Genomic DNA, 27677 nt, shown 5'->3' with positions numbered 1-27677 from the left:
AACACTTCTGTTTAGTCGCCCCCACACCTCCACCCCCCCCACCAGCCAGCAAGTCCACCCACCCGCACCCTTTTTTGTTCTTTTTTTGTTCTGGTAAGTAGTGTCGTAGAAGGCTAGGGCTGTGCTGGTTGGGTGTATTCCCAGGGACAGCTACGGTAGCCGGACTGGCCTAGCTGGAGATGCAAACACACCCCATCTCCCCTATCAGTTAACAGCACATCCCTCGGTAGCCCAGCTGAACTGCACCCAACAGCAACCTCCCACAAGACAACAGTTTTCATCATCATACTGATGTTGGTCGTCTAGTGGAAGAAGAAGAAGATGACCATTTTTTCCCCAGCCATTAAGGTAGCGCTAGGCGTAGATTTGGGGGTATTTTTGTTTCTCAACTTCTAAGTAATGTATCACTCTGAAATTTGGCACAAAGAGAGAAGACATCAAAGGTATGCCACACACCAATTTTTAAGTAAACAGCTTGACTAGAATTAAAGTTATGAATATTTTTAATGTTCTGAAGGGTAGCTCCATTTCGCAGACTAGATCTCATAGAAGCTGCCTCTCTGAGAAGTGTCTGATATAACAGAGTTTCACTTCAGTGACCAGAGAGTGCAATTAACACATGAAAGCTTTGGTAAAAAATTTATAATGTTCACTCACCACTCAATCAAAAAGGGTGTTTTTTCAGTCGCAATGACAGTTCACATCTCACACATGTAGCAAGTAAAGTAATTGAGATAGAATGTCCCTGATAGTCTTATTGCACTCAGCAGCCATTTTTACATTAGTACACAAAATTTGGTGTCATTATGCTGATGGGAAGTGTGTGTGTTTCGTTGCACAAATATGCAAGTCCACGAAAAATGAACGTTTTGAGAAAATTGCATTTAAAGTTTGGTCTTGTCTCTCCTAGTAGACCAAGGCACAAAACAGGTAAATTTATACACAAATATTTTTTTTCAGGTGTCTGTTCATAACCTAAAAAGAAAACAAAAACAAAAAACAAAAAAGAAAGCTGTTTTGGTGTTCAGAACAGTCCTGCCCCATACAACTCTCCTCCTCGTTCACACCGCTCTTGATGTTCTCGATGCCGGATTGTCTCAACTTTTTGCCTCCTTCCTTTCTCTTTTCCTGATGTTTTTCTTGCTGCTGACTGCACTCTGGAAAAAAAAAAATTGGTATGTGTTTGTGTATACATGTATGGGAGAAGAAGAGAAAGGTGAGAGAGAGAGAGAGAGAGAGAGAGAGAGAGAGAGAGAGAGAGAATGTGTGTGAGAGTGACTTTTTTTTTTGGGGGGGGTGGGGGGGGGCATGTACACACACACACACACACTATAAACATCCACACACTCCATCACACATGTAAATCACAGGAGAGGGAGAGAGAGAGAGAATGAATGTGCATGTGTGAGAAACTGACTTCACATACACACACACAACTTCAACATCCAAACACTCCATCACACATGTAAACCAAGAGAGGGAAGGTGAGAGAGAGAGAGGCAGATAAAGAGACAGAGGGTGGGGGAGGATGTCAGATAAACAAACTTACCGATTCATTGCATGACAGGCAGTGGAGTTTAGATGTCTTGTTTCGGTTTCCAAGGGGGGTGGGGGGGGGTTAGTGCTTGCCTTTGTCTGCAAAGTGCTGACTTGCTGAGCACTTTTCCCACCTCTCCGCCGCTTCCTAAACTTGTGGAGGGCCCTAACTTTAATTTTTCTTTCCTTTGTCATTCTTATCTTTTCAAAGATTGCTAAAATAATCCAAAATTTATAGTTGTTGATCGATCTGAATAGACACAGATAGCAGACGCTTTGCAAACAGGAAGTCGTTTGAGAGCCAATGATAAAGCTCAGATCGGCCACGTGACCGAACCGGCCAATCACTTCACCAACAACAAGCAAGCCAGTGACCCACTTTTAGGCCCTGGCAGGCTGGCTGTGTAGGAATTTTCCTATGCTAATTAGGCTCATGGTGAAGGCCGTTTCTTCCTCTCTAGTTCAGTAGGTCACAAGCCTTGCTTCATGGCGTCGTAGCAACGGTAGGCGCGATTGAAAATGGGCAATTTTTGGATGCATTCGATCTTTTTTTCACAACTTTCTCTCACACCCACTCACAAAAACAGCTAAAAACACACACTTTGAGTAATAATTCAAACAAAACACACACATGTAAGGCTTTATGAAACATTATTCTTGCAAAATTCACAACAAACACAAAACATATTTTTTAATGATTTTTGGTCAAAATTCTACCCCTAGTGCTACCTTAAGGCTGTGATACTCTGTCTTCAAGGGCGCTTTTTTTTTTGTTGGGTTTTTTTTTTATACCTCATTTGGCATGTTTTCCTGTGTGCAGGTATGCCAACAGTCTGGATCCTAGTATTTCAGGACAGCCGTGGACGTATGAAGAAGACAAAAAACTACTGCAGCTTGTGGCTCAGTATGGCAAAGGTAAAAACAGAGCTTTGTTTTGGTACAGGGTACCTACAGTTTTTACCAGAAAAATGTAGAAAAATGATACGCCTTTTTATGTCTTTAAATGCCTTTAAAAAAAAAAAATTACCCAGGATTGTATAGTTTTTCATTTGGAGTGTCTGTATTATTCAAATAGAATTAGACGGGCGCAATAGCCGAGTGGTTAAAGCGTTGGACTGTCAATCTGAGGGTCCCGGGTTCGAATCACAGTGACGGCGCCTGGTGGGTGAAGGGTGGAGATTTTTATGATCTCCCAGGTCAACATATGTGCAGACCTGCTAGTCCCTGAACCCCCTTCATGTGTATATGCAAGCAGAAGATCAGTTACGCACGTTAATGATCCTGTAATCCATGTCAGCATTCGGTGGGTTATGGAAACAAGAACATACCCAGCATGCACACCCCCGAAAACGGAGTATGGCTGCTTACATGGCCGAGTAAAAACGGTCATACACGTAAAAGCCCACTCGTGTACATACGAGTGAACGTGGGAGTTGCAGCCCATGAACGCAGAAGAAGAAGAAGAAATAGAATTAGAAAAATATACATCTTTTCTATGAACGATAAAACACAGCAGAATGAAATGTTTCATCTGAATTTGATTTGAAAAGTAACATTTGGAAAATGGGGTGGGGCGGGGCAGAAATCTCTGTTCCTCAAAGTTTTTTGGGGGTTTTTTTTTTTGTTTTTTTTTTCCAATTTTGTGATTGAAAACCTGAACAAGGTGACGTTTGGCAGGGAACTGGGTGAAGTGCTGCAAAGAGCTACCTGGACGCACCGATAATCAGATCCTGCAGAGGTACCGTCGCCTTGACGACTGGAGAAAGAAGACAGACTGGTTCAAGAAGCAGACGGTGAGTGACACAGAGTTTGGTTGCACATACTGTACCGTGACCCACTGGTGCAGACTCCAGAATGTAATTACACATACTATACCGTGACCCGCTGGTGCAGACTCCAGAATCTAATTACACATACTATACCATGACCCGCTGGTGCAGACTCCAGAATTTAATTACACATACTGAACCATGAAAGACTGGTGCAGACTCCTGAATTTAGTTACACATACTTATCGTGACCCTTGGTGCAGACTACAGAATTTAATTACACATACTTTACTATGACCCACTGGTACAGACTCCGGCAGGGGTCTGATTCCGTCCTGTGCAAACCGCTACCCCTCTGAAGGGGAGAAAACGAGAGAAGATGCAGCTAGTTACTTCCCCCCACCACCAGTATATTACCTCCCCTGTGGGTGCCTTTTGATCACCCTCTTCTTCCAGCAGCCATCTTCGCTCCCTGACCTGTGCTTCCAAGTGGCTAAGTCTTTTTACTTTTCCAAACTGTCTGTTTAATTACACATACTTAACCGTGACCCAGCTAGTGCGGGTAGGGACCTTGCCCTTGGCGCAGGCCCTCTCCGCGCTTCGGCACACTCCGCAGCATCAACCCTACACCTTCAGGCGCAAGAACTTAACCACCTTCAGACCGCGCCCGCGTCAGTCTTCACCCTCAAACGCCAGAGCGCAACCCAGGGGCCAGCCCAGGGCGTACAGGCGCCAGCCGCACACATTCCGCCCTCCACACAGGCCAGCAGCCACCTCCAGACCGGCCCACCCCCAATGACTTACCCCCGCCCTTCACCCGCCACAACGTAATTTTAGATAGAAAATTTCCTTTGTTTTTGGACGCTCTTGCTTTCTGTTTTGTCGTGTCTTCTAACAGGACCCGAGACCACCTCGCTCGCTTGGACTGTGGGGCCAAAAGTAAGCCTGAATCTCAACAGGAATTGTGCCAGCTACTGTTGAGTTTTTGTGGTGGTGGTTTTTTCAGATGGAATGGTAAAAAATGTTATCTGTTATGGAAGCAGAGAGTTGAAAGATAAAAAAAAATGCCAAGACCTGTAAGAACTTTTGTTTCGTGACACTAAAGTACAGCGCAGAACATGACTACACTTCTTCACTACATTACGGTAGTGACACTATGCCGCACTATGCATGGTGCGGTGATGTCACGATAATGCACATGACTAGTGAGCAAGTTTTAAAAAAAGAATTAAAAAAAACCAACTTTTTCTTATTCATTTGATTTTAATTCTATTCACCATTGATGCTATTAGAGCCCCATTCATTGCTGACACGATATGCTGAGGAAATGTCCAGAAAATGTTTCTAGAATCATGTTTGTAATCGTTTTTTTTTCAGTCATGTCTCCTAAACTGCTGAAGACCACTGCAAGCACTCTCTATTTCCCACTTCTCCAGCGTCACCCCATGCCTGTCAATCACTTTGTGTGTGTGACAAATGAGAGAGAGAGAGAGAGAGAAAGAGTGAGTGGTGGATGGGGATTTCAGATTCAGATGATTTATTCATGAATAGGCCTAGGCCCTTTATGAAGGGGTAAGTGAACAACGTGAATAATATCAAACAAAATGAAAATATCTAACCAACCATGTATAAGTACACATATTACATAAACGCTGCAATGAAGTACAGCATCTTAAGATGTTACAGTATCCCTAAATTTAAACGCCTGGTGTAAAAACAGTGCCAGCTTCCATATATCAGCATGTCTCGTGGATGACAATAATAAACTCAGTTTGAATAGACATGGCTGTCGATAGTACTTAGGTGGTATATATTTTTCTCTAATTCTACAAAGAGTTGGACAACAAAAAGCCAAATGTACCTCGTCTTCTTTGTCTTCTTTGCATAGTGGACAAATTATATCATTGTCAGTAAAATCTCTGTCTGTAGTAATGTGTAGCTAAATCTGACACGCCTAACCTAAATCTTGTTGCTACACACTTCAACTACATGTCCTTGTTACATACCAAGTACTGTTTAACATCATGTGTATGTCCAAAAGTTCTATACAAACTAAATCTTTCACTATTTTGAATACGGTAATTCCAGTCATGCCATCTACAATCAATCAAGTGTTGCCGGAAAAGTCTTACAAATTGAGGGGTGGATGGGGAGAGAGAAAGAGTGGTCATGAATGGTTCATGTAATTTGTAACTTTTTCTTTCATGTAAAAGTGCCCTGAACTCTTAGAGAGAAAGGGCGTTATATAAATGTAGGTTAATAATAATAATAATAATGATAATCTAAGAATAATTTTTTTTTTTTTTTTTTTAATTTAAAGCTGTGAAGGACTGACGGACTAAGTGGAGGGACTATTTGTATATGTATTACATTTTTTTGTCACAACAGATTTCTCTGTGTGAAGTTTGGGCTGCTCTCCCCAGGGAAAGCGCGTCGCTACTTTGACATCGCCACCCATTTCTTTTGTATTTTTTTCTGCACGCAATTTTATTTGTTTTCCTATCAAAGTGGATTTTTCTACAGAATTTTTGTTGCCATGGTTTCTTTTACGTGCACTAAACGCATGCTGCACATGGGACCTCGCTTTATCGTCTTATCCGAATGACCAGCGTCCAGACCACCGCTCAAGGTCTAGTGGAGGGGGGAGAAAACACTGGCGACTGCCGGCGTGATTCGAACCAGTGCGCTCAGATTCTCTGGCTTCCTAGGCGGGATGCGTTACCTCCAGGCCAACACTCGACAGACTGCACAGAGTTGTGTGTTTTCTCTTGCAGGTGAAGGACCGAGACCTGCTCCAAGGCAACAACCTGCCGGGGGAGCAGAAAGCCAAGGCCCAGGAGAAGAACTGGGAGGAGTTCAGGGACAAGTTTGGCGTCTACCCCGACGACTACCGCAAACAGCAGGTGGACATGGAACGAGGTACGGGGACGGTCCGTTTTATTGAAACTAAAAGTTCCAACACCAGAGCGTTTCTGGGCCCCCCCAAGGGCTGAATGAGTTAAAACACACACACCCACATCCACACACCCAGCACCCTATACCCCACCTCACACATACACATACACTGTACACACACACACCCAAACACACCAAATGCCACACAACTTAACCCTGTCACACTGAAACGACCCCCACGCCCCTACACACACACACACACACACACACCCAAACACCCTCCACACCCCACCTCACACACACTCAGACCCAAACACACACACCCACACACCCCCTCCCACACACACACAACCACTCTCCCAAACACACTAAATGCCACACAACTTAACCCCTCACACACCTACACACACACACACCCACACACATCTAATCACCACACACACACACGCACACACACACACACCAGAACACCTCCCCACAAACACATTTACACACACACCCAAACATCCCCACATCCACTCGCCTCTACACCTCCCTCTGCACACACACACCCAAACACCACACATCTTAACCTCTCACACACCTATACACCCACCAACACACACACCCAAACTCACACGCACACACACACACACACACACAAACACCCATCCACCCTCCCACCTCACATCCCCCCCACCCCACACACACACGCACACACTCTCACCCAAACACCACACAACTCAACCCCTCGCACACTTAGTCACCCACCCAACCACCCACACCCAACCACACACACACACACACACACACACACACACAGCTAACCCCCCACTCCATCCCATGCACACTAACCCAAACACCCAATCCCCCCCCACACCACCCACACCACTGTCTTTTGTTTCTTTCGGGTGGCTTGATGTAAAAAGCAAAGTTGTTGCTTATTCAATTACTGTCATGAAATATGACGTAGCTACTTTCGTTTTCTCCGCATAGGCGGGTAGTAGTAGTTTGCACAGGGCAGGAATCAGACCCCTGCGGCAGTCTTGGTCACGGTAAGTATGTTGCTTAAACATAATTTTTAGAGAAGAAAATTTCCTTGTTTGACTCTTGACTTTGACACACCACCACCCACCCACCCACCCTCACACCCCTCCACCCTCCTTCTCCTCCTCCTCCTCCCCAGGGGACACGGTGGTCCCGCGGCCGCCCTTCATGATCGGCCTGGCCAACAAGTCTGGCTGCAAGGTGTGGGAGCGCCGCATCAAGCTGCACAAGCTGATCGAGAGCCACATCGACAAGCTGAAGGAGAAGTACAACTTCATGCAGCCCAGCGTCTCGGGGGTCTTCGAGCTCCAGGACGCCATCTCGCAGCTGTCCAAGGACTGCCTCAGTCAGCGCGACCAGTTGATGGTGTGTGTTGTGGTGGTGGTGTTGTTGTTGTGTTGTGTTGTGGTGGTGGTGGTGTTGTTGTTGTGTTGTGTTGTGTTGTGGTGGTGGTGTTGTTGTTGTTGTGTTGTGTTGTGGTGGTGGTGTTGTTGTTGTTGTGTTGTGGTGGTGGTGGTGTTGTTGTGGTGGTGGTGGTGTTGTTGCTGTTGTGTTGTGTTGTGTTGTGGTGGTGGTGGTGTTGTTGTTGTGTGGTGGTGGTGGTGTTGTTGCTGTTGTGTTGTGTTGTGTGTTGTGGTGGTGGTGGTGTTGTTGTTGTGTTGTGTGTTGTGGTGGTGGTGCTGTTGTTGTGTTGTGGTGGTGGTGGTGTTGTTGTTGTGTTGTGTGTTGTGGTGGTGGTGTTGTTGTTGTGTTGTGGTGGTGGTGTTGTTGTGGTGGTGGTGTTGTTGTTGTGTTGTGGTGGTGGTGGTGTTGTTGTTGTGTTGTGTGTTGTGGTGGTGGTGTTGTTGTGGTGTTGTGGTGGTGGTGGTGTTGTTGTGTTGTGTGTTGTGGTGGTGGTGCTGTTGTTGTTGTGTGTTGTGGTGGTGGTGGTGTTGTTGTGGTGGTGGTGGTGTTGTTGCTGTTGTGTTGTGTTGTGTGTTGTGGTGGTGGTGTTGTTGTTGTTGTTGTGTTGTGGTGGTGGTGTTGTTGTTGTGTTGTGGTGGTGGTGGTGTTGTTGCTGTTGTGTTGTGTTGTGTGTTGTGGTGGTGGTGTTGTTGTTGTTGTTGTGTTGTGGTGGTGGTGTTGTTGTTGGTGTGTGTTGTGGTGGTGGTGTTGTTGTTGTGTTGTGTGTTGTGGTGGTGGTGTTGTTGTTGTTGTTGTGTTGTGGTGGTGGTGGTGTTGTTGTTGTGTGTTGTGGTGGTGGTGGTGTTGTTGTTGTTGTGTGTTGTGGTGGTGTTGTTGTGTTGTGGTGGTGGTGGTGGTGTTGTGGTGTTGTGTTGTGGTGGTGTTGTTGTATCTTTGTAGGGGGGGTTGGGGCTGGGGGGGTGAGGGTTGGGGGAGTGTTGGTTGTTTGGTTGGGGGGGGCAGGGGTGTATTGTGGCGATCAGTGTATGGTGTGTACAGTGTCTTGTGTGTTGGAGGGGGCGGGGGTGGGGGGGGGATGTGTATTATGGTGACCAGGTGATGGTGTGTGCGCTGCTGTGTCTTGTGTGTGTGTGGGTGGGTATGTGTGGGAGGGTGGGTATGTGTATTGTGGCAACCAGGTGATGGTGTGTACAGTGTCTTGTGTGTGTGGGGGAGGGGGGGTATGTGTGTGTGTGTGTGGGGGGTGTATTATGGCAACCAGGTGATGGTGTGTGTGCTGCTGTGTCTTGCATGTGTGTTGGTGGGTGTGTGTGTGTGGGTGGGTGTGTGTATTGTGGCAACCAGTTGATGGTGTGTGCTGTGTCTTGTGTGTGTGTGGGTATGTATGGGTGGGTGAGTATGTGTATTGTGGAAACCAGTGGATGGTGTGTTCTGTGTCTTGTGTGTGGGTGTTGGTGGGATGTGTATTATGGTGATAAGGTGATGGTGTGTGTGCTGCTGTGTCTTATATAGGTGTGGGTGGGAGGAGGTGGGAGATATATGTTATGGTGACCAGTTGACGGTATGTGCTGCTTCTTGTGTGTGTGTGTGTGTGTGTGTGATGTGTATTAAGGTGATCAGTTGATGGTGTGTGCTGCAGTGTCTTGTGTGTGGGTGTGGTGGGGGATGGGGGGGTGGGGGTGATATTGCGATTAGGTGATGGTGTGTGCTGCGTCTTGTGTGTGTGTGTGTGTGTGTGCGAGGGGGGTGGGGAATATGCATTATGGCGACCATTGGACAGTCTCTTCACTGGTTACCTGTTTCAAAAAGAATTGAACACAAGCTTACTGGCCCTTGCTACCTCTCTGACCTCCTTGAAGAGTGCAGGGGGAAATATGTATTATTGTAGAAGTAAGACTGATGGATACTTGAAAAGTTCGCTGTCCAGAAAACTTCTTTGGTGGGCCAGTTGGTGGTATGTAGGTACGTCTTGTGTGATGGGGAGGGACGTGTATTATTATGATAATAATGGATGCTTAAAAAGTGCTCTATCCAGAAAACTGGTCCAGGTACATTACAAAACACATGATATTATCATAATAATGATGATAATAATAATAAAGATTATAATGATATTAATGATGGATACTTATAATGTAGTTAAATGGCACTTAGTTAATCCAGAAAGCTGCTCTAGATCAGATGCTTTACAAAGCATGCAGTATTCTGCACAACACATTACATCAATGTTACATGCATAGTAGTATTGTTCTTGCCTTCTTTTTTTTTCTTCTTGTTATCATCATCATCATTATCATGATTATGATCATGATTGTTATTATCATAGTTATTACTAGAATTATTGTTATTGTTGATGTTGTTATTATCATCAACACCATTATGATTATGATCGTGATTATTATCATTATTATTATAATTATTATCATCATGATTATTATTATTATCATTATTAATGTTGTTGTAATCATTATTGTCATCATTATTATTCTCATTACTTTTCATTGCTTGTTTTTTTCTTCCCCCCTTTCCATTAAATATATGTCTGCTGTTGTAACTGGTGTAGATTATCAAGGACAGATTGGAAGAATGGGCCATGCCTCAAATCTTAATACCCTGAATTTAAAAAAAAAAATAAAAAAAATAAAAAAAATCGTTTTGAGTTAGGAGTTCAGTGCCTGACACAAGTTACCTCCATTTGATTTCTTACCTCCCCTTCCCGTGGATTCCAGAACAAGCGTAAGGACCAGCTGGGCCGGCTGATCCACGGCCTTCCCTCGGTGATCAGCGTCAAGGACCTCCTGGCCGTGTCCAGGGGGGGACAACCGCAGGAGAAGAAAGTGCGGGGCCCCCTGACCAAGAAGAGGAAGAGGAAGACCATCGCCCCGAGGTAAAGGGAGGGGGGAGGGGGAACCCGTTGAAGTTGTAACAAGAGGTTCGTAGGGTCCTTACCAGTCCTGACGTTTTGAACTTCCGCAAAATAAGGGCTACAAGTGCTTACATTTACCCCAAGGTCCTTACGGCCAGCAAAAAAAACCAACCAAACCTGATAATGTGGAGTGATGGCCTAGAGGTAACGCGTCCGCCTAGGAAGCGAGAGAGAATCTGAGCGCCCTGGTTCGAATCACGGCTCAGCCGCTGATATTTTCTCCCCCTCCACTAGACCTTGAGTGATGGTCTGGACGCTAGTCATTCGGATGAGACGATAAACCGAGGTCCCGTGTGCAGCATGCACTTAGCGCACGTAAAAGAACCCACGGCAACAAAAGGGTTGTTCCTGGCAAAATTCTGTAGAAAAAATCCACTTCGATAGGAAAAACAAATAAAACTGCACGCAGGAAAAAATACAAAAAAATGGGTGGCGCTGTAGTGTAGCGACGCGCTCTCCCTGGGGAGAGCAGCCCGAATTTCACACAGAGAAATCTGTTGTGATAAAAAGAAATACAAATACAAATAATCAGTCGAACCCAGTGACCTCAAATTGAAAATCCAGGGCGTCAGCCGTTTAGCATACATGCCAGTGAACATCGAGCTGCAGCGCATGAACACAGACAGAAAGTAGTCCCTCAGTTCTGGTTTTACACAGACAGAAAGTAGTCCCTCAGTTCTGGATTTCCTGTGTGGCAATTGGCATTTTTTCTTTCTTTCGTTCTTTTTTTTCTTTTTTTTTTGCATGATAGTCAGCCGTGTCCGACTGTGACCATGAGAACAGCAGAGATGGCAACTGTTGTGCTGACTAACTGGGCTAGACTTTGATTACAGTGGAGAGTGTCTTGTCCAAGTTACATCCCCACTCTTTCAGCCAGGGATTATAGTGGAGAGTGTCTTGTCCAAGTTACATCCCCACTCTTTCAGCCAGGGATTATAGTGGAGAGTGTCTTGTCCAAATTACATCCCCACTTTTTCAGTCAGGGATTATAGTGGAGAGTGTCTTGTCCAAGTTACATCCCCACTCTTTCAGCCAGGGATTATAGTGGAGAGTGTCTTGTCCAAGTTACATCCCCACTCTTTCAGCCAGGGATTACAGTGGAGAGTGTCTTGTCCAAGTTACATCCCCACTCTTTCAGCCAGGGATTATAGTGGAAAGTGTCTTGTCCAAGTTACATCACCACTCTTTCAGCCAGGGATTATAGTGGACAGTGTCTTGTCCAAGTTTCATCCCCACTCTTTCAGCCAGGGATTATAGTGGAGAGTGTCTTGTCCAAGTTACATCCCCACTCTTTCAGCCAGGGATTATAGTGGAGAGTGTCTTGTCCAAGTTACATCCCCACTCTTTCAGCCAGGGATTATAGTGGAGAGTGTCTTGTCCAAGTTTCATGACCACTCTTTCGGCCAGGAGGGCTTTAGGACTATCGGCGTTGGGATGGCCCCCAAAAGCCAGCTAGCCCCCATTGCTGCAGCAGTGAGAGCCAGTGAAATATTGCCTCCTGGGTTGAGAGTCGTAATTTTTCTCAAAAGATTCAAGCCGTGAATGAATTCTCATTGCAGAGGAGAAATCAAGTAAGAATTGCTGAGTGTTTTCACAGTGGTTTCATTGCCTTATGTGTGTGTGAATGTGTGTGAACAAAGTCAGTCTTTGTTACAATCGTTTGGTCTGGGGAGGGGGGGAGGCGTGTGCATGTGTGTGTGTGTGTGTGTGTTTGTCCCTCGTGGTAAGATTTAACATTTTGATTTTCTCAGCATCCACAAGTAGTGTAGAAACAAACCTTGGAAGACTGGTAGATTTACATGAGACCTTTCGAGTCGTCCCTTTTATGATGATGAGGTAAGCATGATACGAGGTTAAAGGTCAGGGTCATATGGAAAAATGTTTTGGTGTCTTACATCCAGTTTCTTCATCAAACATGGAATAGTGACTGGTCATGGTGACAGCATAATCGCTATCAAAATTCATGGTCAGATGAAAACTGCCAACAGCAGTGCTGTTCTACTAAGTTTGTAGATATTGACTGATTACAGAGTAGATCTCCTTTCTTTATGCCTTGTTTTAACGAGGTGAATAAACTTATTCCACATGTAGTCTGTGTGCATTTGCAACATTTTGTGATTGCAGTGCGATTTTTTTGTTTTAAAAAGTTTGTCTACAGCTGCAGTGTGATTTTTTTGTTTTAAAAAGTTTGTCTACAGCTGCATGAAAAGGGTTTCGTTTTTGTTTTGTTTTTGCTGCCTCATCGAATGCGCCGTTTCAGTGGCATCACTCCCACGCCTCTCATTCCAAGTCTCCCATACAGAGCCACACCCGACTTCAACTATCACAGTCCCAGTCTCGGCAGTCCACATCCGTCTATCGGTGTTAGGTCACCAGGAGGCCACACACCAGAGACCCTGCACTGCTGCTGAGTCACTTCAGTGATGTTCAGTAATGCCTGTTTTGATCTAACGTACATGGGACACAAACATACAAAGCCCCATACTGCTGATGAAAATTACCGCTAAGTTGCAGAGCAAGACTGAGTGGTCGTCCCCTCCAGAGTGTAGACTGCCACCAGGTCCCTCCAACACAGTCCCCTCCCCTCATGAAGAATCTGCCGACATAAAAGACTTTGACAGGACTCACCTCAAGCATGGAAGTTGAGGGAGATTGAAACTGAGGTCACTGGGAAGAGGGGGCGGGGTGGGGGGTTGTTGCAGGGGGGGGATATGTTTGTGTCATCATTGTGTCTGTATTTGTTAAATGCACACAATTTTTGTTGTTGTTGCTTTTTAATAAAAACACATTTTTCAGGCTACTGCAGTCGATGAAGGTTGACGCAGAGCTTCGCAAGATTGTTCGAGCCAACCTCAAAGATCGATCACAGAAGAAGGGACGACCCAGAAGGTTTTTCTGTGAGTAGTGGCATTTTTCAACAGATTTTAGGGCATACTAAGTGTCTAAACTGTGCCTCTGTGAATGAGGGTGAAAGGATGGTAATCTTTTATTTTATTTTCTTTCTGCGTTTGTGGGCTGCAATATCTACATTCATTTGCATGTAAGAGCGGGCTTTTACGCCTGTGACTGTTTTTATCCCAACTTTTAAGCAGCCATACTCCATTGTCGGGAGTGTGTATGATGGGTATATGTGTGTATACATATGTATGTGTACATAACTACATGCATGTATATGAATGTGTATTGTGTGTGTGCGTGTGTTTGTGGAAGTTTGTGCCTGCCTATGTGTGCTTATGTGTTGTGAGATACACATGTATATTAAAATGTATGTATGCAGCGTGTGTGCGTGTGTGTGTGTGTGTGTGTGTGTGTGTGTGTGTGTGTGTAGTCACATTTTGGTGTGTGTATGTAACATAGATATGATGTTTTATGTTAACAAAAGCGTTTTTGTAAAGCACCTAGAGCAGATTTCTGGATAGTGTGCTATATAAGTATCCATTATTATTATTATTATTATTATGTTCATGTTTCCATAACCCACTAAGCACTGACATGGATTATAGGATCTTTTTACTTGTGTACTTTAATTCCTGCATGTGTATTCACATGAAGAGGGTTTAGGCAGTAGCAGATAGGAGGTTTAAAAAAAACCTCCACCTTTAACGCACCATGCGCTGATAAAATGACCAAACACCAGGCCCTCACATTGACAATCCAGCGCTCTTACCACTGGGCTGTAGTGCCTGTCACAGTGATGCTGACATTTATTACATCTTGACTGTAAAACTGTTCTGCTGTGTTGCGCAGGGGATGTAAGCGGAGATCAGGTGTTGGCAGACGACGAGATCTTAGAACTGAAGTCCACCGCTTTCAGTTTGTACTCAAAGGTGAGGTGCTCTTCTTGGCTTGCTTGAGTGGAAGTGTGTTGATATCATACAGATTTCCATGTTACCTTCTTCTTCTTCTTCTGCGTTCACTCGTATGCACACGAGTGGGCTTTTACGTGTATGACCGTTTTTACCCTGCCATGTAGGCAGCCATACTCCGTTTTCGGGGGTGTGCATGCTGGGTATGTTCTTGTTTCCATAACCCACCGAACGCTGACATGGATTACAGGATCTTTAACGTGCGTATTTGATCTTCTGTTTGCATATACACACAAAGGGGGTTCAGGCACTAGCAGGTCTGCACATATGTTGACCTGGGAGATCGTAAAAATCTCCACCCTTTACCCACCAGGCGCCGTCACCATGATTCAAACCCGGGACCCTCAAATTGACAGTCCAGCGCTTTAACCACTCGGCTATTGCGCCCGTCTCCTTGTTACCATTTTGGAGGGGAATTGTGGGGGGGGCTCTGTTTTACTGTGTTTGGGTATTAAGACATGCATTTTTGGTTGAGCGGCTCCTGGACCCTGGCGTAGAGTTTTTCAGTGTTAGAAATATCAGTAGCTCCCATCCATGGGCTTGTTTCTTTACAGGCTGTCTGTCGTTCGTCTCACCCCTGATTCTATGTTGGTGTGTTTTGTTTTCTTTTTCTGGGGGTGTTGGGGCTAAAGTTGTATATCAGATAGCTTTCCTTCACAGTATTTGGTCTTTTAAAGTAGTGTAAAACAAATGTTGTTGGGTTTTGTTTTTTTTTACCCCACCATGTAGGCAGCCATACTCCTTGTTCAGGGGTGGGGTCAGATACCTTTCCTTTACAGTATGCAGTCTTTTGGAGTAGAGTATGGCCAGTGTTGTTGTTTTGCCCCACCATGATTTTCGATTTATGTTCGTATCTTGTTATGTACTATCCAGCCCAATAATCCTTGTGACCACCACTTGGTAATAAAGACGTATTCTATTCTATTCTATTCTATTCTATTCTGTTCTATGTAGGCAGCCATGTTCCATTTTCAGGGATGGAGTGAAGTTATGTATCAGTTACCTCCCCTTTGCTTAGGAGGAAGGAAGGTAGCAGGATAGTCAGGACACTTATCTGCAAATACAGTGCCCATGAAGGTCTGGGGTTCGAATCCTGGTCTCGCGTCTCTCCCAAGTTTGACTGGAAAATCAAACTTAGCGTCTAGTCATTCGGATGAGGCGATAAACTGAGGTCCCTTGTGCGCCACACACACTTGGAGCACTGGAAAAGAACCCGTGACAGTTAAGATAAGATAAGATAAGAATAAGTTTTTATCTCCAACTGGAGAAATTTGGTCAGGTGCATTATCACAACATAGACAAGTAAACAACATGGGGACCATAACTGTAAAAGCCAACAACAGCCCCTACAAATATTACGAAGATACAAATGTAAAAAATATCACATACATCGTTTCATACATACATCCACACACTGCAGGTAATAACTAGTATTCTTAATCTTTAAACAGAAAGAATTAAGAAACATTATTTGAATATAATTATAAACATAGCCTACTATACTGCACATTGATTATAATAGACAGATAAGAATAAAGATGAATTGCGGAAAACCACAACCACATAATCAGCACCACCACCCCCCCCCCCCCCCCCACCACCACACACCACACACACGCGGATAACTTGATTAAACAAGAGTAATAAACATATGTTCTCAAATAAAAGCATTTCACATATTCGCTTTTAAAAACATTGCAATTAATTATTACATCGTAATTATTAAACAGAAATATATTTAGAATATGGACGTTAGCATTCAGTTTCTCAAGGAGGCATCGCAGAGTTTGGACACTTCACCACATCTGCTAGGGCAGATGCCTGACAGCAGCATAACCCAGCACACTTTTTAGGCCTTGGCTGCATGCGTATACATTTGTGTACCTATCAGAGTGGATTTCTTCTCCAGAATTTCACCAGTGGACAACACTTTTATTGCTGTGGGTTCTTTTTTCAGTGTGCCAAGTGCATGCTGCACATGGGAACCGAGTTTATCGTCTCATCCGAATGACTAGACGCTTAGTCTGATTTCCCTGTCAAACTTGGGAGAAAGGGCAAGAGGAGGAATCGAACCCAGACTCTCATGGACACTGTATTGGCAGGTAAACATCTTAACCAGTCTGCCACCTTCATCTCAAGAACCCAAGACAAACATATGTGTTGTCCTCTTTATCAAAATTCTGTGGAAGAAATCCACTCTGATAGATACGCAGTTTCAGATGCAAGCGCTCAAGGATTAAGTTCGTTGGGTTTGTGCTGTTGGTCAGGCCTCTGCTGAGCAGATGTGGTGTCGTGTGGATTTGTCCACCTTCTTGAGAAACAGAATCTTCTTCTTCTTCTTCTTCGTTCGTCGGCTGCAACTCCCACGTACACTAGGATGTACACGAGTGGGTTTTTTTCGTGTATGACTGTTTTTACCCCGCCATGTAGGCAGCCATACTCCGTTTTCAGGGGTGTGCATGCTGGATATGTTCTTGTTTCCATAACCCGCCGAGCGCTGACATGGATTACAGGATCTTTAACGTGCGTATTTGATCATCTTCTTGCGTATACACAAGAAGGTGGTTCAGGCACAAGTAGGTCTGCACATATGTTGACCTGGGAGGTAGGAAAAATAACCAACCTTTACCCACCGGGCACCGTTACGGAGATTTGAACCCAGGACGTTTAGATTAAAAGTCCAACGCTTTAACCCACTCAGCTATTGTGCCCATCAAACGGAAGCTGACACTTCCCTTCACGGTGTGCAGTCTCTGGGAGCAGACCACGCCCAGCTGCTGAGGGCGGGGCGCAGGCAGTTCCCCCAGCTGTTCCACACCCTGCAGCAGCAGCGCCTCCAACAGGACCGCGACCAGGAACAGCCAGGACCCTCTGACGACAACGACAACGACTCCAAGCCTCTCCGACGGAGCCGCCGCAGGCACGAGAAGCAGAAAGCTGGAAACGAGAACCCTGCCGATGACAACCCCTTCAGCCTGACGGGGCTGCCCTCCGGCTCAACTGGGTTCTCCGGGTGGCAGAAGCAGAAAGATTACGAGTTGCTGGAGTGGCTGGCCCAGGAGCAGGACATCCCTGTGGACGACCAGCTGTCGGAAGGCGTGTCCGCTGCGGAACAGGCCCCGCCCCCTGCTGCGTCCGTAGAAGTCAGCTCCAGCCGCCCATCTTCCTCTTCCACAGCAGCCTCTGAACGGTCAAACAGGCCCGCGATTGGTCAGGGGATGAGTCTGGTTCACGCCAAAATCCAGGAAGCCATCGAGGAAGCCATAGCGCGGGAGAGTCGGGAGGTGGCGGAGGCCGAGCCTGATCTCCGCAGAGAAGCAGTGGTGGTGGTCAGTGATGGGGAGGGTGGGGGTCGCCAGGGTTCCCACGGAGCCCCCCCTCGCCCTGCCCCTCCTCCTCCTCCTCCTCGGCATTTGCCCAACCTTCCACCCACCTCCAACACCGTTCAGAGCTTCAAGAACCTGCTGCTGAAACGACTGGGGCTGATCAAGAAAGCAGGTACGTTGAATGCAATAATCTGGCTTGTCTGCTCCTCCTTTTTTTTTTTTTTTTTTTTTTTTGTTATAGGCTGTGACTTCCATCTTCAGCCATACCAGTGTGTAGGCTGTTATGTACATGGCTGTTGTTATCCCTGCCATTTACTGTTATAGGCAGCTTTACTTTGTTTTCATGGATGTGCATGCTGGCTATGTTCGTGTTTCCATAACCTACCAAACACAGACATAGGATCATGGGATCTTTTACGTATGTAGTCGATAATCTGTATGTGCTTACACCTGAATAGATTTCAGGCACTTGCTGGACTGCCCGTTGACCTGGGAGATAGGGAAATATCCACCCGTAACACCAACCAGACATGGCAGGGATTGGGGAGATAGGAAAATATCCACCCGTAACACCAACCACACATGGCAGGGGTTGGGGAGATAGGAAAATATCCACCCTTAACACCAACCACACATGGCAGGGATTGGGGAGATAGGAAAATATCCACCCGTAACACCAACCAGACATGGCAGGGATTGTGGAGATAGGAAAATATCCACCCGTAACACCAACCACCCAGGGCAGGGATTGGGGAGATAGGGAAATATCCACCCTTAACACCAACCAGACATGGCAGGGATTGGGGAGATAGGAAAATATCCACCCTTAACACCACCCACACATGGCAGGGATTGGGGAGATAGGAAAATATCCACCCTTAACACCACCCACACATGGCAGGGATTGGGGAGATAGGAAAATATCCACCCTTAACACCAACCACCCAGGGCAGGGATTGGGGAGATGGGAAAATATCCACCCTTAACACCAACCACCCAGGGCAGGGATTGGGGAGATAGGAAAATATCCACCCTTAACACCAACCACCCAGGGCAGGGATTGGGGAGATAGGAAAATATCCACCCTTAACACCAACCACCCAGGGCAGGGATTGGGGAGATAGGAAAATATCCACCCGTAACACCAACCAGTCGTGGCAGGGATTGTGGAGATAGGAAAATATCCACCCGTAACACCAACCAGTCTTGGCAGGGATTGGGGAGATAGGAAAATATCCACCCTTAACACCAACCAGACATGGCAGGATAGGAAAATATCCACCCGTAACACCAACCACACATGGCAGGGATTGGGAAGATAGGAAAACATCCACCCGTAACACCAACCAGACTTGGCAGGGATTGTGGAGATAGGAAAATATCCACCCTTTAACCCACCAGACACTGCACGGATTCAAACCCAGGACCCTGGGATTGAAAGTCCCCAGGATTTAAAGATCCCATAATACAGTGTCAGTGTTCGTTGGATTATGGAAACATATAGCCAGCTTTCACACCCCTGAAAATGGAGCATGATTGCATTGACGGTGGGTAAAAATGGTCAAGCACATAGAAATGAACAAACAAACAAAAAACCGCTCCCACAGTGGCGCGCATGTGCGCGCGCACACACGCACACACACACATACACACACACACACGTAATAAGAAAAACAGGTCGTTTTGCGATCGTTTATTGGCATCACCTTTTGAAAAGCCCTGGATGTCTTTCAATCCTGAGATTTGTACAAATATTGATAGACAAAAAAGTGGGGGTGGGGGGTATGAAATTTAAATGTGATGACGCTACTTTGTACTGCTTGACTCATTTTGTCTTTCCACTAGGGGACTTGTACAACATGCTGTATGACTTAATTCATTTTGTCTTTTCACAAGGGGATTTCCACAACAATTAAAACTACTTTGTACTACTTTATTCATTTTGTCTTTTCACCAGGAAACTTCTACAACATGCTGTACCATGTATCTTTTCACCATGGGACTTCTACAACATGCCGTACTACTTGATTCATTTTGTCTTTTCACCAGGGGACTTTTACGACATGCCATACTATTTTATTTATTTTCATTCTGCGAAGGGATTTTTTACATTTCTGTGCAATTTATATTCGTTTTGTCTTTTCACCAGGGGACTTCTACAACATGCCATACTATTTTATTTGTTTCTCTATTCTGCTAGGGGATTTTCTACATTTCTGTGCAATTTATATTCATTTTATCATTTCACCAGGGGACTTCTACAACATGCCATACTATTTTATTTATTTCTCTATTCTGCCAGGGGATTTTCAACATTTCTGTGCTATTTATATTCGTTTTGTCTTTTCACCAGGGGACTTCTACAACATGCCGTACTACCTGACCAAGAAGGACCAGCAGGTGGCGCGGCTGATCCAGGCAGGCAACAAGGTGCAGGAGATGAACCGCGGCACCATCGACCTGTCGCGCATGATGAACCGGGTCAGCCAGGAGACCAACTTCACCCAGCCCAGCCAGCGCAAGAGGAGGAAGGCGGCCACCGCAGAGGAGTCGCCCACTCTTGCTGCCCCTGCCCCTGCCCCTGACCCCGACCCCTCGGCGACCTCCCACACGGATGCCTCGGGGGACTCCAAGACGTTCGATTTCAAGGTGCGTTTGTTTGTTTGTTCGTTTGTTTATAATGTTGTTGTTTTTTTTGTTGTTTTTTTTAAGTAATAATCTGTTTCAGATTTGAATGCATGGCTGGATGTCTGTGAAGAGTTAATGCATGTAAGTTTTGGGGTTTTTTTTCCGTTAAATGCATGTTTTAAATTTCAGTTCGTTTTCACACAGCACAGCGCAGTTGAGCATGTTTTGTGTGAAGATGATTATGATGGTGATGATTGTTATCATGAATATCATTATTAATGCTGTTGTTATTTTTATTATAGTTATTATAATTGGTATTATTGTTATTGGTATTATTATTTTTATTACTGTAATCTTCCACAGGTGCTGTACTCCATACGGAAGATGGAAGAGTTCCATCGTCTCCCGTATCGATTTTGTCAGTGTTGTTATTATAGTTATTACTACAATTATCATAATTATTGTTATTATTATTATTACTATAATCTTCCACAGGTGCTGTACTCCATACGGAAGACGGAAGAGTTCCAGCTCCTCCAGTTGCGGTTCCTGTCGGAGTTGTTATTATTATTACAGTTATTACTGTAGTTATCATCAGTATTATTATCATTACTATAATCTTCCACAGGTGCTGGACTCCGTACGGAAGACGAAAGAGTTCCATCGTCTCCCGTATCGATTTCTGTCAGCGTTGTTAGTATTATTATAGTTATTATTATAGTTACTACTACAATTATCATAATTATTATTATTATTATTACTATAATCTTCCACAGGTGCTGGAATCCATACGGAAGACGGAGGAGTTCCAGCTCCTCCAGTTGCGGTTCCTGTCGGAGTTGTTATTATTATTACAGTTATTACTTTTGTTATCATCGGTATTATTATCATTACTATAATCTTCCACACGTGCTGGACTCCGTACGGAAGATGAAAGAGTTCCATCGTCTCCCGTATCGATTTCTGTCAGCGTTGTTAGTATTATTATAGTTACTACTACAATTATCATCATTATTGTTATTATTATTATTACTATAATCTTCCACAGGTGCTGGAATCCATACGGAAGACGGAGGAGTTCCAGCTCCTCCAGTCACGGTTCCTGTCGGTGTTCACGTGGCCAGCCCTGCTGTCGGCCATCTACCCCCCCTTCCAGCGGAAGGAGTTCACGGACAAGGCTGGGGGTCAGAGCCACATCCAGAAGCCCGGGGACAATGAATTCCCCTCCTTCCAGACTGTGCGCAAGATGTGAGTGTGTGTTGGGTTGTGGTCCTTTGTTTTTGGGTTGTTGTTTTTTTTTGGGGGGGTCGGGGGGGGGGGGGGTAGGGATGGAGGGGGAGGTGGGCGATTTCTGCGATTTTTAGGTGTAGAAAGGTTGGAAATTGAATGTCATTATGATTCCCCTCTCGCATACCAGACTTCTGGTTGAAGCCAGTAAAAGAGTCTTGAGAGTCCTTTCATGGATTGTTTCTTCTTTCTTTCTTTCTTCCTCTTCTTCTTTCTTCTTATTTTTCTCTTTCTTCTTCTTCTTCTTCTTTCTTTTTCTTCTTTTTTTTTCTTCTTTTTCTTCTTCTTTCTTCTTCTTTTTCTTCTGGAGGAAGAGAGAGAGAGAGAGAGAGCATGAGATAGAGAGATAGAAGGGATCTGGGGGAAGAGAGAGAGGGGGGGGGAGAGCATGAGAGAGAGAGAGATAGAAAGGATCTGGGGGAAGAGAGGGGGGGGGAGAGCATGAGAGAGAGAGAGATAGAAGGGATCTGGGGGAAGAGAGAGAGAGGGGCGGGGGGGAGCATGAGAGAGAGAGAGATAGAAGGGATCTGGGGGAAGAGAGAGAGGGGCGGGGGGGAGCATGAGAGAGAGAGAGATAGAAAGGATCTGGGGGAAGAGAGAGAGCATGAGAGAGAGGTTGGAAGTTGAACGTCATTATGATTCCCCTCTCGCATACCACACTTCCGTTTGAAGCCAGTAAAAGAGTCTTGAGAGTCCTTTCATGGATTGTTTCTTCTTTCTTTCTTTCTTCTTCTTCATCTTTCTTCTTATTTTTCTCTTTCTTCTTCTTCTTCTTCTTCTTTCTTTTTCTTCTTTTTTTTTCTTTTTCTTCTTCTTTTTCTTCTTCTCCTTCTTCTTCTTCCTCTTCTTCTTCTTCTTCTGCATTCTTGGGCTTCATCTTCCATGTTTACTTGTTTACTTTTGTCGAAGAGGGGAGTAGTACGTGTACCACCTCTTTTATCCCTGCTGTTTCGGCAGCCATACTTCATTTTAAGAGGAGGCTGGGGTGGGTGTGTGTGTGATTTCCTTTGCTTATCATCATTCATTCATTATGCCCATCGCTCCTGGTGGAGCATAGGCCATCGACGACCCCTCGCCATCGCACTCTGTTCTGGGCTGTTCTGGCCATTCCAGTCCAGTTGGTCCCTTGCTGCTTCAGCTCTGCCTCGGTATCTCGCCTCCAGCTGTTGCGAGGCCGGCCTCTCTTCCTCTTTCCCTGCGGGTTCCAGGTCAGGGCTTGGCATGTGATGCTGGACGCTGGCTGCCTGAGGGTGTGTCCGATCCAGCCCCACTTCCTCCGCAGTATCTGCTTGGCCACTGGTTCCTGTCCCGCTTGCTCCCACAGATCTTCGTTTCGGATCTTCTCCTGCCATCGGATCTTGTAGATGCGCCTCAGACAGGCATTGAAGAATGTCTGAATCTTCTGCTGCATCGTCTGTGTTGTCCGCCATGTCTCGCATCCGTAGAGCAGAATTGACTTCACATTCCTTTGCTTATACCTTTTTAAAAAATCTTCGTCTTTCTGTCTTTCGTCCTTTTCAGTTATTGCTACAACAACAAAAATCTCACATGCCATAGATATGACGTAAACGAGTGATGTATTTGTGAATGATTTTGTGAGAATTTTTGTTCTATTTTAAAGGAAAACTTGTTGTTCATGTTGACATGTGGCCATATTTTTCCAGGCCTCCAATGCTGAAATCCAAGGGGTTTTATCGCTACGCCAACAAATCCAAAGAACAGAAAGAACAGCTGATACAAAAGCGAGAAGAAAAGAGAAGTGAGTTTCTTATTTTTGACATATTTTTCCTCAGGGTGGAAAATAATCATCTGTTTGTCTTTGATGCTGAACAGGTATGTTTTTGTGTCCCTTAACCCCTAGGCTGCCTGCATGACGAGATAACTCGTCATCGAAATATTCTGACTTTTCCCTGGTTTGCATTCACTTCATTGGCAAAAATAGTGGTAGCTTTAGCCTGGGGAATCTCTCTAGATTCTATTCATAGCTAGAAACCCCATCTACGTCATGAAGCAGTCCTTTATTTGAACGTTTTGGTTGGGTCACTGTCCAAGTGTTTGCCTGACTTCTCTCCTCGCTCGCTCAACAAAATGTCGGACTGACGCCGTGCTCAAGACATGCGATCGTGACGAACTAGATCAACCAAGATTTCTTTCTTTAGCTGATGCTCAGAAGGAATTGAAGCGTAAATTCGAAGAAGATAGTGATGAACATTTATAGGACGATCTGATAGAAAATAAAGGGAGTAATCAAGAGAGTGGCCAAGATGCGACTGTCAGTGAGTGATACCGGCTGTACAGATGTTAGCAGACGACAGATGACCGAATTAGCAGCAGAGCGATATTCTTGGCACGCAGCCAGTGCGGTCTGATGAGAACTGAATCAAGTGACCGTGTGAGAGGGGTGAGGAGGAAGGGGGTGCAGACTGAGGGGGCGTGGCCTCACATCCATCGTATCACTTGGAGAAGTCACAATGTATTGTGTATCTATCTCTTAAAAAAAAAAATATATATATATTGTGGTTGTTCTAGTATGATTTTGTGTTTGCAGATATCCATTTGTCCAGAAAATATGTTTTTGTGCAAATTACCTGACTAATGTTTGTAATGAACAAGTTGAAAATGTGACAAAAAACAAAACACTGATTTCAAAACAACAGCATGTCACTAAAAATATATAAAATGGGAAAACAGCATGTGTTTTGTATTCTTTATTCATTTACCTTTCAGAAAATATATACTTTTATGGGTCTTTCTCCAATAACAAAGAGCACAGAATTTTTTGAAAATTTATACCCGTTTTTTGTGGAAAAAACCCTGGCAAATAGATTTCACTTAAATCTTATTTTCCTGGCAGCGAAAGGGTTAACATATTTCATCCCCAGTAAAACTAAGTGATATCGTTTCTCCAGACGAAATGATGGATGAAATGGGTTAAAGGTAAAGAATATATCTCTTATTTTTAGGAATTCTATTTTGTTTTTTCTTCCTGAAGTTGAATGATATTCTACGTTTCTTCCCATTGAAATATGTTTGCAGTAGTGTGTGAGTGAGTGTGTTTGTGCATAGTGTGTGTGCATGTATGTGTGTGCATATGTGTGTGTTTGTGTGCTTGTGTGTGTGTGTGTGTATACATGGATGTGAGTGTGCATGTGTGTATATGCTTGCGTGTTTGAACATGGGTGGTTGCATGTGTGTGTATGCATGGTGTTTGTGTGTGTGTGTGTGTGTGTACATGGTGTGTGTGTTTGTGTTCATGTGTTTGTGTATGTATGCATGGTGTGTGTATATGTGTGTGTGTATGTGTGTGCGCTTGACTGTGTGTACATGGATGTGTGTGTGTGTGTGTGTGTAAATAGGTTTGCTTGCTGTGCACACTGCATGTAAGCATGGTCAGTCTGCCACGAGGATTGTGCCCCTTCCTTTCTACATCAACTTCAACTTTTCCTTAGTGTCAGTCTGCCAGCTTTAGTTTAAAAAAAAATTGAAAAAAACTGCTAGAAAACAAATGAAAATTCATCATTATTCCATAATATTTTAAAAAAATTATCATAATTCCATCTACCCCCATCTGCTCCGCAGTTCTCAAGCAAGTGCAGGAGCTGATGGCGGATGAAAACGACCCCAACCCCCACGTGACCTACGAGCCAGACTCTGACGACGACAACGACAACAGCAGCACCAAACCGGGGCCCTCCAACGACCCCGCTCGCTCTGAGGATGGGGAATCGGAACCCTCATCATCACCCCCGAAAAAGAAGCGGCAGCGCTACAAGAGACGCGACCCCAACGCGCAGCCGGTGCGTCAGTCCTCCCGTGTGACGGAGAGGAAGACGTACACGGACTCCATCAACCGCAAACGCTCAGAGGGACCCCGCAAGCCATGCACAGAGCGTGCCCAGGACCCGGCGGTGGCAGCAGCCCCGACGACTCAGAAAGTCCGCCCAAGCCGGCTGCACCACTCGGTGCGCATGGCGATGATCGACGCCATCGTGGAGAACCACAACAGACCCCTCCGCAAGCACGGCACGCAGCTGGGCCAGTGGAACCCTGGGGGGTACGTGTCGGACGACGATGATGACAACAATGACATGAGGAAGGAGCTGGAGAGGAGAGGGGGCTGGGTGGAGGAGCTGCCCTCGGAGATGCAGAACAACTTGGCGCTGCTGGAGCGGGAGTCCATCGTGGACAAAGTGGCGCTTGGAGAATCGAACTCTCAGACCGTTGCGTCTGCCGCAGGAGGAGGCACAGCCTCTTCAACCGGAGAACGCTCTGATGTGGTCGCTGTCACTGTGTCCGTTCTGCCGACTATATGCGGAATTTCTGTTCTTCCGCCTGTCAGCTCTGGGACCAGCTTTCCGGAAAGTTCTGGCACTGTCCAGTCCGCCATTGTTGGTGTGGTGACCATTCCAGACAGCTCCCACAGCAGCAGGTCCGTCGCTGCCTCGGGTCAGACTGTCGTCGACCTGACAGGGCAGGGAGCAACATCCAGTGCTGAGGCCACATCGTCGTCCCTTCAGGCTGCCAGCATGGAGGTGGATCTGACCGACGGCCAAATGGCAGTGAGCGACCAGACGGCCGTGTCGACACAGCCACGGGGCCGGAGTGGCTTCCCTCAGGTGGTGTTGCTGGAGTCGGACGACGAGGAAGAGCCATCTGTGGCCAGTCTGCTGGCGGCCAGGAGGGGACAGCAGTAGTTGGTTGTCTCCCCTCCATACACACCGCACCACCCACCCACCCCACTCCTGTATACTCCCTTCCTCCCCCCCACCTTCTCTCCTTCACCTTCCTCACCTACACACACACACACACACACACACACTCATACACACACACACACAAACACCCCCTCCACCCAACATGTCCCTCCCCCCATCCCCTCTAACAACACACACATACACATGCACTCCTCGTCACCCATTCTCTGTCCACACACACACACACACACACACACACACACACACCTCCCAACTCTCCCCCCAATCCCCTCCCCCAATGAAGAGTCTGCTGGAGGAGGTGTAGAATATTTATTGTTCTTTTATTCAGTTCAGTACTTGGCCACAGACGTTCGCCTTCTTTCCCCGAGTCCCTGGACTGCCTTGCATTCGGTGCGTTACAAGGTGTCGGAACTCAACAAGATGTCTTTCAGAATGCTCTTAGAAGACGCAGACTCTGAAGCGAGAAGGAGGGTGACTGTTTAACGTCCTGTTACACACACACACACACACTGGTGACCGTGTGGACATGTGGTTAAAGTGTTTGTTTTCACATTTGATCGTTATCGTTTATAACTAATGAAGGAGAGAAGGGGGTTGGGGGGGGTGGGGGGGGTGGTTGTGAGTTGGGGCGATGTTGAAGTGACTTTGACGCTGATTATGGACACTTTTGTTTTGGGGGACACTTTTACCTGGAAACTGCCTGGTATTGGTAAACTGCAGGCTTTATGGTGACAGAGTAAACCATTCCTGCTTATTCCTCCCTTTTTTTTTCTTTTCTTTTTTTTTAACGTTTAGACATTTTTTCCAAATTGGGAAGCATACTTTTGTTCTCCTTTTCTGAAGAAGACCAGTTTGTTTGTTTTGTTTTGTTTTATTTTGTTTTTGAAAATGTGACTGTTTGTCTGCATTGTGTTTAATCCTTTTTTAAAAAAAAAAAAAAGTGTCAGTTTTGGTTGTTTGTGCTTGTTTATCAAGTACTTGGACACACCAAAGAAAACCTTTTCAGCCACAGGGCGGGCGGTCCTGAAAATGTCCATTTTTATGTACATACACGAGAGAGAGAAGTGGTGAATGAAGCCTTGGTGTGTGTGGTTCGTCCGTCAGGATCGACGAGGACCATCTAGTCATCCTGGGAGTGGGTGGGTTGGGCTCTGTGGGTGCACAGACGACTGATCAGGCTAACCCGCGCCCGGAAGGTTCTGACGCAGTGTGGACAGGGGATGGTGGCAGCTGTCGGGGACTTGCTGGCACTGCTTTTCCTGGCCTGTCTGTGTTGCTCTGCTGCAGTGATTCTGTTA

General features: G+C 45.6%; 1 protein-coding gene across 1 annotated transcript in view; it reads left to right on the top strand.

Annotated features, from left to right (window-relative positions):
- LOC143275898 (uncharacterized) overlaps nt 1-26961 on the top strand; it is a 58597-nt gene extending 31636 nt beyond the window's left edge. Inside the window, exons 14-25 of the mRNA XM_076580223.1 lie at nt 2357-2451; nt 3214-3329; nt 6080-6224; nt 7366-7592; nt 10361-10518; nt 13354-13454; nt 14305-14384; nt 17174-17921; nt 20103-20398; nt 21426-21625; nt 23329-23423; nt 25244-26961. Of these exons, the coding sequence (XP_076436338.1) occupies nt 2357-2451; nt 3214-3329; nt 6080-6224; nt 7366-7592; nt 10361-10518; nt 13354-13454; nt 14305-14384; nt 17174-17921; nt 20103-20398; nt 21426-21625; nt 23329-23423; nt 25244-26358 (3376 nt within the window). The 3' untranslated portion in view covers nt 26359-26961. The remainder of the gene's footprint in view (nt 1-2356; nt 2452-3213; nt 3330-6079; nt 6225-7365; nt 7593-10360; nt 10519-13353; nt 13455-14304; nt 14385-17173; nt 17922-20102; nt 20399-21425; nt 21626-23328; nt 23424-25243) is intronic.
- The last annotated feature ends 716 nt before the right edge of the window (nt 26962-27677 follow it).

The sequence above is a fragment of the Babylonia areolata genome, chromosome 31, assembly GCF_041734735.1.
Source record: "Babylonia areolata isolate BAREFJ2019XMU chromosome 31, ASM4173473v1, whole genome shotgun sequence".
Classification (NCBI taxonomy): Eukaryota; Metazoa; Mollusca; class Gastropoda; order Neogastropoda; family Buccinidae; genus Babylonia; species Babylonia areolata.
This window is presented reverse-complemented; position numbering and strand designations above follow the sequence as displayed.